Genomic DNA, 16562 nt, shown 5'->3' on the forward strand with positions numbered 1-16562 from the left:
TGAATCCTGAATGTGCTAGGATCACGTTCTGAGACTTAATTCCCGGGTTGAGCTCAGCGAGTAACTTTCCTGTAAATATAATCCACCTGCTGAAGAAGCCCCACACTGCATCCCATTCTAGGATCATGCCCCAGCTGCGGATTCCATGTCTCCAGGAGGAATTTCGTAGGGCTGTCAAATGTCCTCAGTGTATCTTTAGTACATTCATTCCTCGGGAAATAACCGAGAGTCTTAATGCTTGAGATAGAGAAATTGCAATGATTCAAGGTGTCAAGTCTTTCATAAAATAAATATATCACTTATGCAGTCCACAAAAAGAGAAAAAATTGGAGGTTTGGCACCATCATTTTATTTATGATTAAGAGATGATTTCATAACTATTTCATTATATATTTATGTCAACATATTTAGTCCCTAAAACATTCTCTAAGGTTTGGGGTGGGAATAAGATACTATACCTAGGCACTTAGTAGTTGTGTCCAATTCCCATTTGAACATATCACTACTCTGCCCCCAACCAGGTCAAAAGATTGGATGCATTCATCACATGCCCCTGACCTGGTGGATATTAGGCATCTCATCTAGTATAGTAGCATTTTCCACTCTGGGTTGATTCGCATAGGAAATATCTGAATAGGAAGAGAAAGAGGACCATCTCTAACATAATGATCATTTTGAGCAGCAAATCAATGAATGGGATTCCAATACATCTCTAAGAGGATTTTAAATCAACAGTTAATCTGTTGTGAAAGATGGTTAATTTTAAGAAACTTACATATAAGATTGAAGAAAAAAGATAAAAGCAATATATTTTATTTTATTTTAAACTTCCATGAAAATGAGAGTTTTTCTGGACATATATCTTAGGGTTTAGTCAAATCGCTATTTCAAATTATATGTTTTCAAAATGAATTTATAAAGCACAAGAAAATCTTAATAAAAAGATTATTTAACATCACAATTAGGTTTGAAATGATCCTGTTTATAAATGTAATTATAGGCCCTTAGAAAAATAAACACAATAGCCACTTCCTTAGAGAATAAATGAAGAATTAACACACTTTGAAGAATACCATAGCTGATGGAAGAAGATGGTTAACTGAGGGTCCAAACAGGAGGTGAGTGGCAAAATAACAGAAAAATAAATGTATAATTGATAATAACAGTCTTCAATGATTTTTTTTTTTTTGCAAATGCTTAAGGACATTTCATGCATAATGTATAACACATCAGTGAGTTTCTGATAGATGCAAAATATAATAGGCTATAGCTATGACTCCTAACTGGAGGGTACATTGAATCCCTCGCGAATTGTTAAGACACTTTCAGGGTCACATCCTCAGAGTTCTTGCCGCCACAGGTCTGAGCAAATGTGTGAATGTACATTTGCATGTCTAACAGTTTCCAGAAGATACTGATGCTGCTATTCCAGAGACCACAGTTGGAGAATTACTGGGCTTTAAGATTCACCACTGAGTTCACAATTTCATCTCTTAATGTTAAAGGGGTGAATCCTTCATCCTTCATCCCTTCTTTTTCTGGCCTAAAAAATTAATGTATGTCCATTTTATAAGCGCTGTCAGGAGGTATTCTATATTATATTACTTAAGACATTTTGGCAAATAGATTTAAAAATTTCATTAAAGTACGTCTGCATATTGGCTTTCCTATCCATTGGCTGTTAATACCCTGTACAGTGTTTGGTCCATCCAGAATGTAATGACGTGGACATTTATAAGTCACTTTTTCTCCTGACCTATATACTGCCTTCTGCCGTCCTATGGGTGTGGCATTACCAAAGTCAGGTAAGCTAAAACAATCTGTTTCTGAAAGAAAAAGAATATGTACTATTTCAGTAAATATTTTAAAATACATAATGCCCAATAATTATAATGTAGAATAAAATGTACACATCAAACCCATGAATACTGTGCAAAATTTTTCTTATAACTTAAACAAATATGTTAGAAGTCTTGCTTAATTCCATTGCTTAGTCCTATGTTTATCAAAGTATAACATGCAGATTTTGACATCATAAGCCTGAAGAAATATGGGTATATGTAATGCTTGAGATCACAATTCTTATATTCAAATTCCTTTTTGCCCATACAATCCATCTACATTTTGTATGTAGAGGTTTTTTTTTTTTTTTTTGCTTCTGTGAAAATATGTTACCTTTGACTAGGTCAAATATGTCAGAAAACTATATACTTAAAAGGAGATAACTGAGAAACTAACAGTAAATTGAATAAAGATGAGATTGATGAGCAGGGACGAGTCCCAATACAGAAACAGATGGGAAGTCTGAGGATGTCTATCAGAGGAGGTCTAAGGTGCACACAAAGTGACATGAAAGTGAAATAATTTGGTTTATGCTGTCACACTTTTATTATTATTACAGCTACTGATTATCCACTACAATCTGCAGCTTTTAAGAGATACCTTGTTAAATCCTAGATTTACTGTCTTGTTTCCTATTTGTACTATTTATGCTCTGAATGAAGTATATTTATCAACCTTAGAGTAACATCAAATCCATCCATTCTGGTGGCTGAGACCATTTTCCACCTAAGCATTTTATAAATGCAGGTCCATTAATCACAAAACCTTTGGTGCATTGGTATGTTACTTCTTCTCCATATTGATAACTCTCTGATATGGGAGATGGAATACCGTGTGGAATCAAAGGTGGTGGCCCACAAGAAAGTCGTAAAAAAGAAAGAAAGAAACAAAGAATGACTCCATGTTTTAGTAGATCTGAAATTTAACTTTATGTACTGGTTGGCATAATTGGCAGTTTTATTTGGAAAAAAAAATGATAACGCAGGGTCTGCACTCATATCGCAGAGTAGGTGCACAAATACTCCTTAAAACATCATTCTGATGTGTATCCAGCTGGCTACCTGAGTAGGAACTTGAAACTAAAAATGTCTATACATTGTCGGCTGTAGCTACTTCTTTCTACATATGTTTCCTGAGGGGAGGGAACCAAAAGTAAAACTAAACTATTGGCACTACATCAAAATAAAATGCTTTTGCACAGTGAAGGAAATAATCAACAAAACTAAAAGGCAACCTACAGAAAGGGAGAAGATATTTGTTAATTCACAGTTAGGGAGAGAAAACTAAATCTCTGTACCTTTTACTTCTTCGATGTGGCCTGTTCTCTATCCATAGTAGCAGAATCCATTCTGCCAATCTTCAGGTTTATCTCCGTGGTATGTATGAGTTCATAGTTGTCCTCATTGGATGAGGCGAGCCTAGGATCCTTCTAAACATTCACCTTTCTCCTTCCTTTGCTGGTGTCACCCTATATTACTGGTTTTTTCGTTGTAGTTCCATTACTGTTTTCTTGACTAATGCTTATCAGTAGGCATTTATTTTGCTATATATGTACGAAGAACTTTGTATAACCACTCATACACACTTGGAAAAAAACAAAACTACATAGTTCCATTGGGGTAAATAAGAAAGCATACAGATATTTTGTTACAGTCAATATTGTTGTGGGTTAGAAAACTGTTAATATACTGAGATCTCAGGTCATTTACTTACTGAGTGGAATGCATTCAGGAGGAGGGTACCAGCCATCCTCTGTACAGGTCATTTCTGTCTGCTTGTTTTGAAGACTGTAGCCAGAATTGCAGTTAACTCTTACAGATTCACCTTGTAAATGTCTTTCTACTCGACTTGGAGACTCTCCATTTTTCAAATGATTGAAAATACATTGTCCTAAAAATCATAAAAATAATAAACAAAAATGTTTTAAATCCATAAATTTGTGAAAATAGCAAATTAAAAATTATTTGTACAAAATTTAAACTCTAATGCATATGTATCCAAACCTTAAGCTACTACCAAATGTTGAAATAAATCAATATTCAATATTATCTATCTTCAGTTTTTAATTAAATTTTATGTAAATGCTATAGTTATTTTCATAAAGCCTTTATCTTTAGTGTGATTTTTATGAAGAACTCTTCATAAAAGGCAAAACATATTGGTAGTTTTGCTCATAACATTCATCCTTTGTCCTTATTTTAGTCATACTAAGCCTAATTGTTTTTCACCTATGTGTTTCCCCCCCTACTACTTGAAATATTTATACATATACACTTTTATAAAGGTACTCACTGAGGCATGGTACTGCTGGTGACCATCCTTCTTGTGTGCATTGAATATATTCCCAGCACAATTGTGAAACAGTCACAAAATTGGGATGACAGGAATAGTAATATTTGCTCCCTACAGATACTGGAAACTGTATTGTATTTTCCTGGTATAGACTTCCATGCTTTATTTCTGGAAAATCACAAAGATTCCCTTGCCCTAAAGACAAAATAAACAAACACAGTATAAGTGATGTTATACCTTAAGAAAAAAATTAAATGGGAAATTAGTTGTTTCATTGGTGAATTATATCATCTATTAGCATATTTTCTTTCATTGCATCAGGATTTCTGGGACAAGAAAAATTGTAAATTTCAGATGATTGGGTATGTGATGAAGTTATTGCTAATGAAGTTAAGATTATATCCTGTGTGTTATATGATATATAGAATTGTATGAAGACTCAGGAAATAATAGTTTTTAAGGAATTCTCCTTGAGAATATATATCCTAGGTATGGTTGATTAAATGAGGAACTCGGTTGAGGGCTGAAAGAATTGATTTTATTTCCTCAGATCATCTAACTTTTTTTTTTTCTCTTCTTATCGGAAATCAGGGCCCTATTATATCTCCTCAGACCAACTCAATGTCGGGATATAGGCAGATTTTTTTTAGATTAACATTCATTAATTTATCTTTCTATTTATTGTAAATGCTTTAAGAAATGTAGAGAAACACAAAAGTTTCCATTCATTATATTATACAGAAAAATTGCATTCTTACTCATCCCTCAAACCAATCATTGAGCAAAGTTCTCTTCTTTATTTAATCAGAGAAATGACCTAGGACTATTTTTCAATGTCTAAACACTTAAGATTATGGAAAACGTTGAATGTTTTTTGTTTTTAATTATGTTTTAGAAAGAGAGAGAGAGCGCAAATGAGTGAAGAGAGGGGGAGAGGGGGAGAGAGAGAGAGAGAGAGAGAGAGAGAGAGAGAGAGAGAGAGAGAGAGGCTCATCTAGGGCTCATGGTTTTACTGGAAGCAGGGCAGTGGCTCACCTAGTATATGGAAATTGGGATACTTGGAATACTAAATACTCAGAATAAGGACTAAAGTATATAATCTTATTTATTTATTTACTAACAACATTTTCTTAAATATTTATTTTTGAGAGAGAGTGTGAGACAGAGCATGAGCAGTGGACAGTCAGAGAGAGAGGGAGACACAGAATCTCAAGCAGGTTCCAGGCTCTGGGCTGTCAGCACAGAGATCAATGAGGGACTTGAACTCCTGCACCACAAGATCATGACCTGAGTTGAAAAATATTTTAAATAAAATTTTGTGAGGTGATAATAACATAGTCTGAGAGGAAAATTTTACTGTTATATAGATATCATAGAAAAGAATAAAGAATGAAAATCAGTCATTAGAAAAAGAAAACAAAAGCCAACATACATATACATTTGAAAAAACAGAACACTGTTAATGAAATGGTGGAATAGGGTGTTTTCTTATACATTATTTGATTTATTTCTGCTCTAATCTTCAGTATTTCCTCCCTTCTTCTAAATTTGGGTTTAGTTTGTTCTTTTTCTACGTCCTTGATCCATAAATTTAGGTTCTTTATATACAATCTGCTACGTTAAACTAAATATTTTTGTTTATTTATTTTAAGAGAAACCACGCTCACATTTGTGCACAAATGCAAGTTGGGGGGGGGAGGTGGAGGAGAGAGGGGGGAGAGAGAGAGAGAGAGAGATTGAAAATGAATCCAAAGCAGGCTCCATACAATCAGTGCAGAGCCCCACTGCGAAGCTTGATCTCAAGAACCCAATCGTGAGATCATGATCTGAGCTGAAATCAAGAGTTGAATACTTAACTGACTGAGCCACCCAGGCTCCCTGATCTTCTATTTTAATGTAGCCATTCATCTCTATCAACTTCCTTCTTTGCACTGCTTTCGCAACATCTCTGAGTTTTGTTACGATGTGTTTTTGTTTTCATTTGTCTCAAAATATTTTTAAAAATTCTCTTGCACGTTCCATTTTGACCCAATTACTGCTTGAGAGTGTGTTTTCTTTCCATGTATTTGTGAGTTTTCCCATTCTCTTTGCTGTTATTGATTTCTAGTTTTACCCCATAGTGATAAAAAAAGACACTGCATACAAACTTTCCTGCGAGTAGAATGTATTCTCCTGTTAGGTGGAAAATTCCATATATATCTAAGAGGTCCATAAAATATTTCTATTGTGGTTCAAATCTATAGCTTCTTTCTTGAATTTCTCTCTGTATTGTATTTATTATTCGAAATGAGGTATTAAAGTCCTAATATTACTCTATTGCTGTCAATTTCTCCTGATCTATTTCACTTTATACACTTATGAATTCCAATGTTGGTTTCACATATGTTGAAAATTGTACAATCTTCCTGATGAATGGATTATATAATGATCTTCTTTGTTTCTAGAGACAGTTTTAGATACAGTAAATTTTTTTTTCTGATAGAAGTATAGTCACCCTATCATTCTTTTGTTGCTATTTGCATGAAGTATCTTACTCCATTCCTTGACTTTAGCCTATTGTTCCATTAAGTCTAAAGTGAGTTCTTGGTTATTTTATTCTAAATCATTTGGGTACTCTATTCCTTTTAATAGGTAAGTTTAAATGATTTATATTTATAGGAATTATTGATAGGTGAACACTGCTATTAACATGTGGCTAATTGTCTTCTGTTTTGCATCTGGCTTTTACAATCTCTTCCTCTTTTGATGACTTCCTTTGTTATTTGATTATGGTTTACAGTTATTTACTTTGATTCTTATCTTACCATGCAGTGCATTAGATCTGAAGAATTATTTATCTTATAGTTTCTGGCTTATTACACTTAAAATATTGTCCTCTAGGTTCAACCATATTGTTGTGAATAGCAAGATTTTCTTTTTTCTCATGGTTGAATAATACATATTCCATTCTTCCTATCTATCTATCTATCTATCTATCTATCTATCTATCTATCTATGTCACATCTTCCTTATCCATTCATCTATCAGTGGTCCCTTAGGTTGTTTCTAAATGTTGGCTATTATGAATAAAGTGATAATGAAATTGAGAATACAGATATTTCTTCAGGACACTGATTTCATTTCCTTTAATATATATTAACTTTTAAAGTACTCCCAAACTGTTTTGCTAATGCCTATAATAGATTACATTCCCTTCTAAAGTATATGTGCCCCCTTCACTCCACATTCGCACCAACAATTGCTTTCTCCTGTCTTTCTGATAAAAGCCATTTTAACAGATATGAGATGATATTTCATTGTAGTTTGATTTGCATATACCTGATGATTAGTTATTTTGAGTACCAATTGGCCACTTGTATGTATTCTTCAGATTAATGTCTGTTGAGATCTTTGTCCATTTTTCATTGAATTGGATTTTTACTCTTGAGTTATATAAGTTGTACAATATATGTGTATAATCTATATAAAATAGACATATCTGATCTATGGTTTGCTAATATTTTCTCTCAATCTATATGTTCCCTTTTCATTTTGTTGATTTGCTGTTTGTACTCATAGGTCTAACAGGAGAACAGGAGAAACCTAATGGAGGACCAGGGGGAGGGGAAGAGGGAAAGAGAGTTGGGGAGAGAGAGGGACACAAAACCTGAGAGACTATTGAATACTGAAAACGAACTGAGGGTTGAAGGGGGAGGGAAAGGGGAAAAAGAGGTGGTAATGGAGGAGGGTACTTGTGGGGAAGAGCACTGGATGTTATATGGAATCCAATTTGACAATAAACTATTTAAAAAATAAATAGAAATAAAAACTAATAAAACATAGAGTAAAACCAAAAATACCAGAATGCATCAAAAAAAAAAAAAAGAAGCTTCTTACTTGGTATAGTTGATTTAAGTCTTTACTTTGTCTAGAGTTAATTTTCATCAGTGGTGTAATATACAGGTTTCATTTTTTTGCTTGTGGATATCCAGCTTTTCCAACACCATTTGCTGAAAACATTATATTCCTCATTGTGTATTCTTGGCTCCCTTGTCAAGTTTCAATTATCTATATATCTGTGAATTTATTTCTGGCTCCTGATTCTGTTCCATTGATCTACAAATTTCATTCTTATCACTGTATAATATAGTTTGAAATCAGGGAGCATGATAATTTGTTGCTCTTTCCAAGATTGCTTTGGTTATTTGGGAATCTTTTGTGGCTCTATATAAATTTTAGGATTATTTATTCTACTTCTGTGGAAAATGTCACTAGGATCTTGATAGGAATTCTATTGTATCTGTTGATCGCTTTGGGTAGTATACATATTTTAACAATATTAATTCTTCCAATCCATGAACATGGACTATCTTGTCATTTACTTATATTTTCTTCAGTTTATTTCAGCATTGTCTTAGAATCTTCATGGTACAACTCTTTTACTTCCTCGGATAGATTTATTCCCAGGCTTCTGATTCTTTTTCATGCTATTGTAGATGGGATCATTTTTCAAATTTCTCTTTCTGATAGTTCATTATTAGTGTACAGAAATACAGCAGAGTTTTGTACATTGATTTTTGTTTCCTGCAACTTTACTGATTCATTTATTAGTTCTAACAGGTTGTGTGTGTGTGTGTGTGTGTGTGTGTGTGTGGAGTCTTTAGGTTTTCACTATTGAATACATTATATGCACACAGAGATAATCTTATTTATTAAATTTTTAAATGTTTATTTATTTTTGAGAGAGACAGAGAGACGGAGTGTAAGCAGGGAAGGGGCAGAGAGAGGGAGACACAGAATCTGAAGCAGACTCCAGGCTCTGAGCGGTCAGCACAGCACAGAGCTTGATGCGGGGATCAAACTCACAAGCCATGAGATCATGACCTGAGCCGAAGATGGACACTTAACCAACTGACTCACCCAGATGCCCCTCTTTATTTTGTATTTGGATATGTTTTATTTTCCTTTTTTCAACACTGATAAAAGTGGGTATCTTTGTCTTTTTCTTGATCTTTGAGGGAAAGCTTTCAGTTTTTCATTATTAAATGTGATGTTACTTATGGTGTGTGATGTACATTTTTCAATACCTAATTGTTGACGGTTTTTATCATAAATGGGTGTTGAATTGTGTCAGATGCTTATTGTGTATTATCTGGATGAGTATATAATTTCTACCTTTCATTTTGTTGATGTGATATATCACATTACTTATTGACTTGAATCTGTTGAATCATCCTTCAGTTCCATAGAAAAACCCAACATCATCATGGCGTGTGAATCTCTTAATGTGCTATTGAATTCAGTTTGTTAATATTTTGTTGAACATTTCAATATTTACGTTTGTCAGTGATGTTGGCGTATAATTTTTGTTTGTAGCATCCTTGTCTGGCTTTGGTATTAAAGTAATGCTGATCTTGTAAAGTAGTTTTGGAAGTGTTCTCTACCCCCCAAATTTTTGGCATGGTTTAATAAAAATTGGTATTAAATCTTTTTTTACTTACCAAGGAAAACTTCTGTTTCCAGACTTTTTTTTGAGGAGATACATTAAATTAATGATTCTTGTTGTTCTTTGTTATTGGTTTGTTCAGAATTTCTATTTCTTAATGATTTTGTCTTGTCAGTGTTATATTTCCAGGATTTTATCCATTTCTCTATGCTATCCAATTTGTTAGTGTGTAATTGTTTATGGTGTTCTCTTATGAACATTTGTATTTACGTGGCATCAGTTGAATTTCCTCAATATCATTTGTCATTTAACTTATTTGAACTCTCTTTTTAATTAGTTAACCATCTTAAGTTTGTCAATTTATTTATGTTTTGGAAAAGGTAGGCATTAATTTTATTGATGTTTTGGTCTTTATTTAATATATATTTGCTCTTTCTCTTTACCCCACGTCTTCTGTTTCTTTTTTCCCAGTTTTTCTTCTTTTCCCAGTGTTTTTAATGAAAGATTTTTATTTTATTTGTTAGAGAGATAGACATTACAATTAGGGGTGGGAGGAGTAGGAGAGAGAGAATCTGAAACATCCTCTACCCTCAAGTGCAGACTACAATGTGGAGTGCAAGCCCATGACCCTGGATCATTACCTGAGCTGAAATCAAGAGTTGGACTCTCAAGCAACTGAGCACCCAGGCACCTCCTTGTTTCTTCTAGCTTTTTGATGTATAAAGTTAGGTCGTATATTTGAGATAATTTCTTTTTTTTTAGTATAGGCATTTATACTATAAGCACCTCTCATAGAAGTGCCCTAGTATGTGAAGCATTTTTTCCTTCGGGCTGCCCCCTGTGAAGCACTCTATTTGCACTCTATTTCTCTATCTAGGTTGACTTTATGTATGTATGTATTTAAGTTTTTATTTTAATAACTGATGGTTGACATACAGTGTTATATTAGTTTCAGGTGTACAATATAGTGATTCAACAATTAGATATTATCACCCAGTGCTCATAATCACAAGGGTACCCTTTAATCCCCATCACCAATTTCACTCATCCCCTCTGCCATTCTTCTCTCCTCTGGTAAATATCACATTGTTTTCCACATAAAAGTCTTTTTTTTTTTTTTTTTGGTCTCTCTCTCTCTCTCTCTCTCTCTCTCTCTCAAATTTCCCGCCTTTTCTCATTTACTTTGATTCTTAAACCCCGCATGTGACTGAAATCATATTATTTGTCTTTCTCCTACAGACTTATTTTGCCTAGCATTATATTGTCTATTCCATCTGTGTAATTGCAAATGGCAAGATTTCATTGAGTTTTATGGCTGAATAACAGTCCACTCATCTTTATCAGTTCATCAGTCCATACACACTTAGGCTATTTCCCTATCTTGGTTACTGAAAATAATTTTGCTATAAAGATAAGGATGCATATATCCCGTTGAATTAGTACTTTGGTATTTTTTGCGTATATACCCAGGAGTGTGATTGCTGGATCATATGATAATTCTATTTTTAAAGTTTTGAGGACGCTCCTTGCTATTTTGCATAATGGCTGCACCAGCTTGGATTTCTACCAACAGTGCAAGAGGATACCTCGTTCTCCACATCCGCACAAACGTCTGTGAGGTGACATCTTGTTTTCATTTGCATTTCGCTGATGATACGTGATGATGAGTATGATTCATGTGTCTGTTGTTCATCTGTGTGTCTTCTTTGGAGAAGTATCCACTCAGGTCTTTTATTGAATTATCTGGTTTTAAGGTGTTGAGTTTTATAAGTTCTTTATATATTTTGGATACTGCCCTTTACCAGACATGTTATTTGTAAATATCATCTCCCATTTCATAGGTTGATTTTTCATTCTGATGATTATTCCTTTGCTGTACATAAGCTTCTTAGTTTTAATATAGTGCCAATAGTTTCGTCTTTTTTGCTTTTATTTCCCTTGCCACAGGGGAACTATCTAGAATGCTATGGCTGATGTCAAAGAAGTTACTGCCTGTACTCTCTTCCAGGAATTGTTATAGTTTCAGGTCTCACGTTTCGGTCTGTAATCCAGGTTGAATTTATTTTTATGTCTGGTGTAAGAAAGTGGTTCAGTTTCATTCTTTTGCATGTTGCTGTGGAGTTTCCCCAACATCGTCTGCTGAACAGATTTTTCAGAACAGAAGCTATTGACTATCCGTTCCAGCTTTGTTAAAGATTAATGGACTCATTAACTGTGGGTTTATTCCTGGGTTTTCCATTCAGTTCCATTGATCTATGTGTCTATTTTTTGTGCCAGTACCATATGGTCTTGATCACTACAGCTTTGTAATATTAATTTGAAGTCCAGAATTATGATACATCAAGCTTCGCTTTTCTTTCTCAAGATTGATATGGCTACCTAGGGTCTTTTGTGGTTACCTACAAATTTGAGGGTTGTTTGTTCCAGGTCTGTAAAAAACGTTGTTGGTATTTTGATAGGGATTGCCTTGATTGTGCAGCTTGCTTTGGCTTCTGTAGACATCTTAACAATATTAGTTCTTCTAGTCCATGAACATAGGATGTCTTTCCATTTATTTGTGTCACCTTCAACTTCTCTCATCAGTGTTCTATAGTTTTCAGAATATAGATCTTTCACCTTTTTGGTGAGGTTTATTCCTAGGTTTTAAAATTATTTTTAGTGCAATTGTAAATGCGACTGTTTTCTTAATTTCTCTTTCTGCCAGTGTATTATTGTTGTATGGAAAGGCAACAGATTTCTGTACATCGATTTTGTATCCTACAGCTCTTCTGAATACGCTTCGTTTCTAGCACGTTTTTTGGGGGGGTCTTTTGGGTTTTCTGTATAGCATATGACGTCATCTGCAAATAGTGGAAGGTTTACTTCTTCCTTACCGTTTTAGATGTCTTTTATCTCCTTTTCTTGTCTAGAGGTTGTGGCTAGGACTTCCAGTACTTTGTTGAAGAAAAGGGGAAGAGTAGCCCTCCTTGTCTTGTCCCTGACACTGGGGGAAAAGTTCCCAGGTTTTCCTCATTAAGGAGGATGTTGGCTGTGTGTTTTTCATGTATGGCCTTTATTATGTTCAGGGATGTCCCTCTCTAAGCCTACTTGTTGAGGGCTTTTATCATGAATGGGTGATATACTTTGTCAAATGCTTTTTTGGCATCTGCTAAAATGGTCGTATGGTTCTTATCCTTTCCTTTATTGACGTGATTTGATTGATGTGATGTATCACACACTGATGGACTTGTGAATATTGAGTCATCCTTGCACCTCAGAGGGAAGAAATCACTGGGTATAAGACATGAACAGACATGGCTTGATTGTGGGGAATATATTTTTTAAATTTGTTGGAATTGGATCACCAGTATTTGTGATGGATGTGTGCATCTATTTTCATCAAAAATGTTGACCTATAGTTCTCTTATTCTGTGGTGGCTGTATCTGTTTTGATATCAGGGTAGCGCTGCTCCATAGAATGAATTTGTGAGATTTTCCTTCTTTTGCTTCTTTTTTCTTGGAATAGTTTGAGAATAGATATTGCCTCTTCTTTAAATGTTTGTAGAATTCACCTGTGAAGTCATTTGGTCTTGGACTTCTATTTGTTGGCAGGTGTTTGATGACTGACTATTTTTTTCCTGGTAATTGGTCTGCAGTTTTCCTTTGTTCCTGTCAGTTTGGGTAGGTTTATGTTTCTGAGAATTTATCCATTTCTTCCAGGTTGTCCAGTTTGTTGGGATATAGTTTTTCACAATATTCTTTTATCGCTGTTTGTTTTTCTGTGGTGTTGGTTATTATTTCTCTTCTCTTACTTGTGATTTTGTTTATTTTCACCCTGTCTCTTGCTACTTGAGATGTCTGGTAGCAATTTGTCATTTTATTGTTTCGAAGAACCAGATCCTGGTTTCTTTGATCTGCTCTATTGTTTTTCTAGTTTCCATATCATTTATTTCTGCTTTTATATTTATTATTTCCTTTCTTTTGCTTTTGGGGTTTTTGTTTGTCGTTTTCTAGCTTATTTAGGTGCCAGGTGAGGTTGTTTATTCGCTTTTTTCTTGCTTAAGGCAGACCTGGATTACAGCTTCCCTGTTAGAACAGTTTTGCTGCATCCCACATGTTTTGAACAGTTGTTTTTTCATTTTCACTCATTTCCAGGTATATGTGTATTTTCTTTTGTTTCCTGGTTGGCCCATTCATTTGTTTATTAGCATGTTATTTCACTTCTGTGTAGTTCTGCTCTTTCCTTGTGGTTGTGATTTTTTCTTCCGGTTGACTTGTAGTTTCAAAGCATTGTGTTCTGAAAACATTCATGGTGTGACTTTGATCTCTTTGAATTTGTAGAGGCATGTAATATTTATGCACCCAACTTGTGAGCTCCACAACAAAAAATGTATGTCTTCTTTTTTGATTGCCCCTTTATTATTATATACTGTCCTTCCTTGTCTGTTATTATATTCTATATTTTCAAATCTACTTTTTTTCTCAGATTAAAAAATTTTTATTAAATAGTTTATTACCAAGTTGTTTTTCATATAACACCCAGTGTTCTTCTCCGCAAGTGCCCCCCCTCCATGACCATCACACCCCTTCCCTTTCCCCATCCCCCTTCAGCCCTCAACTAGACAGAAAGTCACTAAGGAAACAATGGCCTTGGATGACACATTGAAGCAGATGGACTTGACAGATATATTTAGTACTTTACATCCCAAAGCAGTAGAAATCACTTTCTTCACGAGGGCACATGGTATATTCTCCAAGATTGAACACATACTGAGTCACAAAGTAACCATCAATAAATATAAAAATATAGAGATCATACCGTGCACACTTTCAGATCACAATGCTATGAAACATGAAAGGAACCATCGGAATAAGTCTAGAAACACTCCAGAAGCATGGAGGCTAAAGAACACCATACTAAAGAACGAATGAGCCAACTAGGTAATTAGAGAAGAAATTAAAAAATATATGGAAACAAATGAAAACAAAAATAAAGCAATCCAAACCCTTTGGGATGCAGCAAAAGCAGTCCTAAGAGCAAAATACATTTCAATTCAGTCCTATATCAAGAAACAAGAAAAATCCCTAATACAAAATCTAACAGAACACATACAGGAACTAGAAGCAGAACAGCAAACACTCCCCAAACCCAGCAGAAGCAGAGAAATAATAAAGATCAGGCCAGAAATAAACAATTTACAATAAAAAATAAACAAAAAAACAGATGAGCAGATCAATGAAGTCAAGAGTTGATTTTTTGAACAAACAAACAAAATTGATAAACTTCTAGCCAGAACTGTCAAAAAGAGAAGAGAGAAGATCCAGATAGAAAACAGCATGAATGAGAATCGATATACTACAAGCAATCCCTCAGAAATACAAGCACTTATCAGGAAATGCGATGAAAGATTATATGTCAAGAAACCAGACAAACTAGAACAAATGGACAAATTTGTAAACACCCCCACACTACCAAAACTCAAATGGGAAGACATAGAAAACCTGAACAGACCCATAACTAGTGAAGAAATTGAATCAGTTATCAAAAATCTTTCAAGAAATGAGAGTCCTAGATCAGATGGTTTCCCTGGGGAAAACTACCAGATATTGAAAGCAGAGTTAATATCTGTTTTTCTAAAGCAGTTCCAAAAAATACAAATGGGAGGAAAACTTTTGGACTCAATCTATGATGCCAGCATCATATCGATTCCCAAACCAGACAAAGATCCAGCAAAAAAGGAGAACTACAGAATAATATCCCTGATGAATATGGATGCAAAAGCCCTCAACAACATACTAGCAAGTCAAATTCGACAGCATATAAAAGAAGTATCAACCATGATCAAATGGGATTCATGGTTCAATATTTATAAATCAATATTGGTTGGTTCAATATTTATCAACCAATGTGATACAGGGCTGGTTCAATATTTATAAATCAACCAATGTGATACATCACATGACAAAAGAACCACATGATCCTGTCGACAGATGCAGAAAAAGCATTTGACAAAATACAGCATCTTTTCTTAATAAAACTCTCAAGAACGTCAGGATAGAAGGCTCAAGGACCTGAATGTGAGACAGGAAACAATCAAACCTCAAGGAGAAAGTAGGAAAAAACCTCCTAGACCTCCACCGCAGCAATTTCCTACTCAACACATCCCCAAAGGCAAGGGAAATGAAAGCAAAACTGAACTCCTGGGATTTCATCAAGATAAAAAGCTTCTACAAGGCAAATGAAACAACCAAGAAAACTACTAGGCAACCTACAGAATGGGAAAAGATAGTTACAAATGACATGTCAGATAAAGGGCTAATATCGAAAATATACAAGGAACTCACCAAGCTTCACACCCACAAAACAAATAACCCAGTGAAGAAATGGGCAGAAGACATGAACAGACACTTCTCCAAAGAGGACATCCAGATGGCCTACAGGCACATAAAACGATGCTCAACATCACTCATCATCAGGGAAACACAAATGAAAACCACACTGAGATACCACCTCACGCCAGTCAAAGTGGCTAAAATGAACAAATCAAGAGACTATAGATGCTGGCGAGGGTGTGGAGAGATGGGCACCCTCCTACACTGCTGGTGGGAATGTAAACTGGTGCAGCCACTCTGGAAAACAGTCTGGAGGTTCCTCAAAAAACTATCCATAGAACTCCCTTATGACCCAGCAATAGCACTGCTAGGGATGTACCCAAGAGACACAGAAGTGCTGATGCGTAGGAGTACATGTACCCCAATGTTCAGAGCAGCAATGTCAACAATAGCCAAAACATGGAAAGAGCCTAAATGTCCTTCACCTGATGAGTGGATCAAGAAGATGTGGTATATATACACAATGGAGTATTACATGGCAATGAGAAAGAATGACATACGGCCATTTGTAGGAAAGTGGATGGACCTTGAGGTTGTCATGCTAAGCGAAGTAAGCCAGGCAGAGAAGGACAGAAACCATATGTTTGCACTCATAGGTCTAACAGGAAAACAGGAGAAACCTAATGGAGGA

General features: G+C 34.9%; 1 protein-coding gene across 1 annotated transcript in view; it reads right to left on the bottom strand.

Annotated features, from left to right (window-relative positions):
• Positions 1-3547: 3547 nt before the first annotated feature.
• The window catches only part of LOC115287138 (complement factor H-related protein 3-like), a 31834-nt gene continuing 18819 nt past the window's right edge, over positions 3548-16562 (bottom strand). Inside the window, exons 3-4 of the mRNA XM_029933395.1 lie at positions 4135-4329; positions 3548-3732 (exon numbers count right to left, since the gene is read on the bottom strand). Of these exons, the coding sequence (XP_029789255.1) occupies positions 3548-3732; positions 4135-4329 (380 nt within the window). The remainder of the gene's footprint in view (positions 3733-4134; positions 4330-16562) is intronic.

Source organism: Suricata suricatta, chromosome 3 (assembly GCF_006229205.1).
Source record: "Suricata suricatta isolate VVHF042 chromosome 3, meerkat_22Aug2017_6uvM2_HiC, whole genome shotgun sequence".
Lineage (NCBI taxonomy): Eukaryota > Metazoa > Chordata > Mammalia > Carnivora > Herpestidae > Suricata > Suricata suricatta.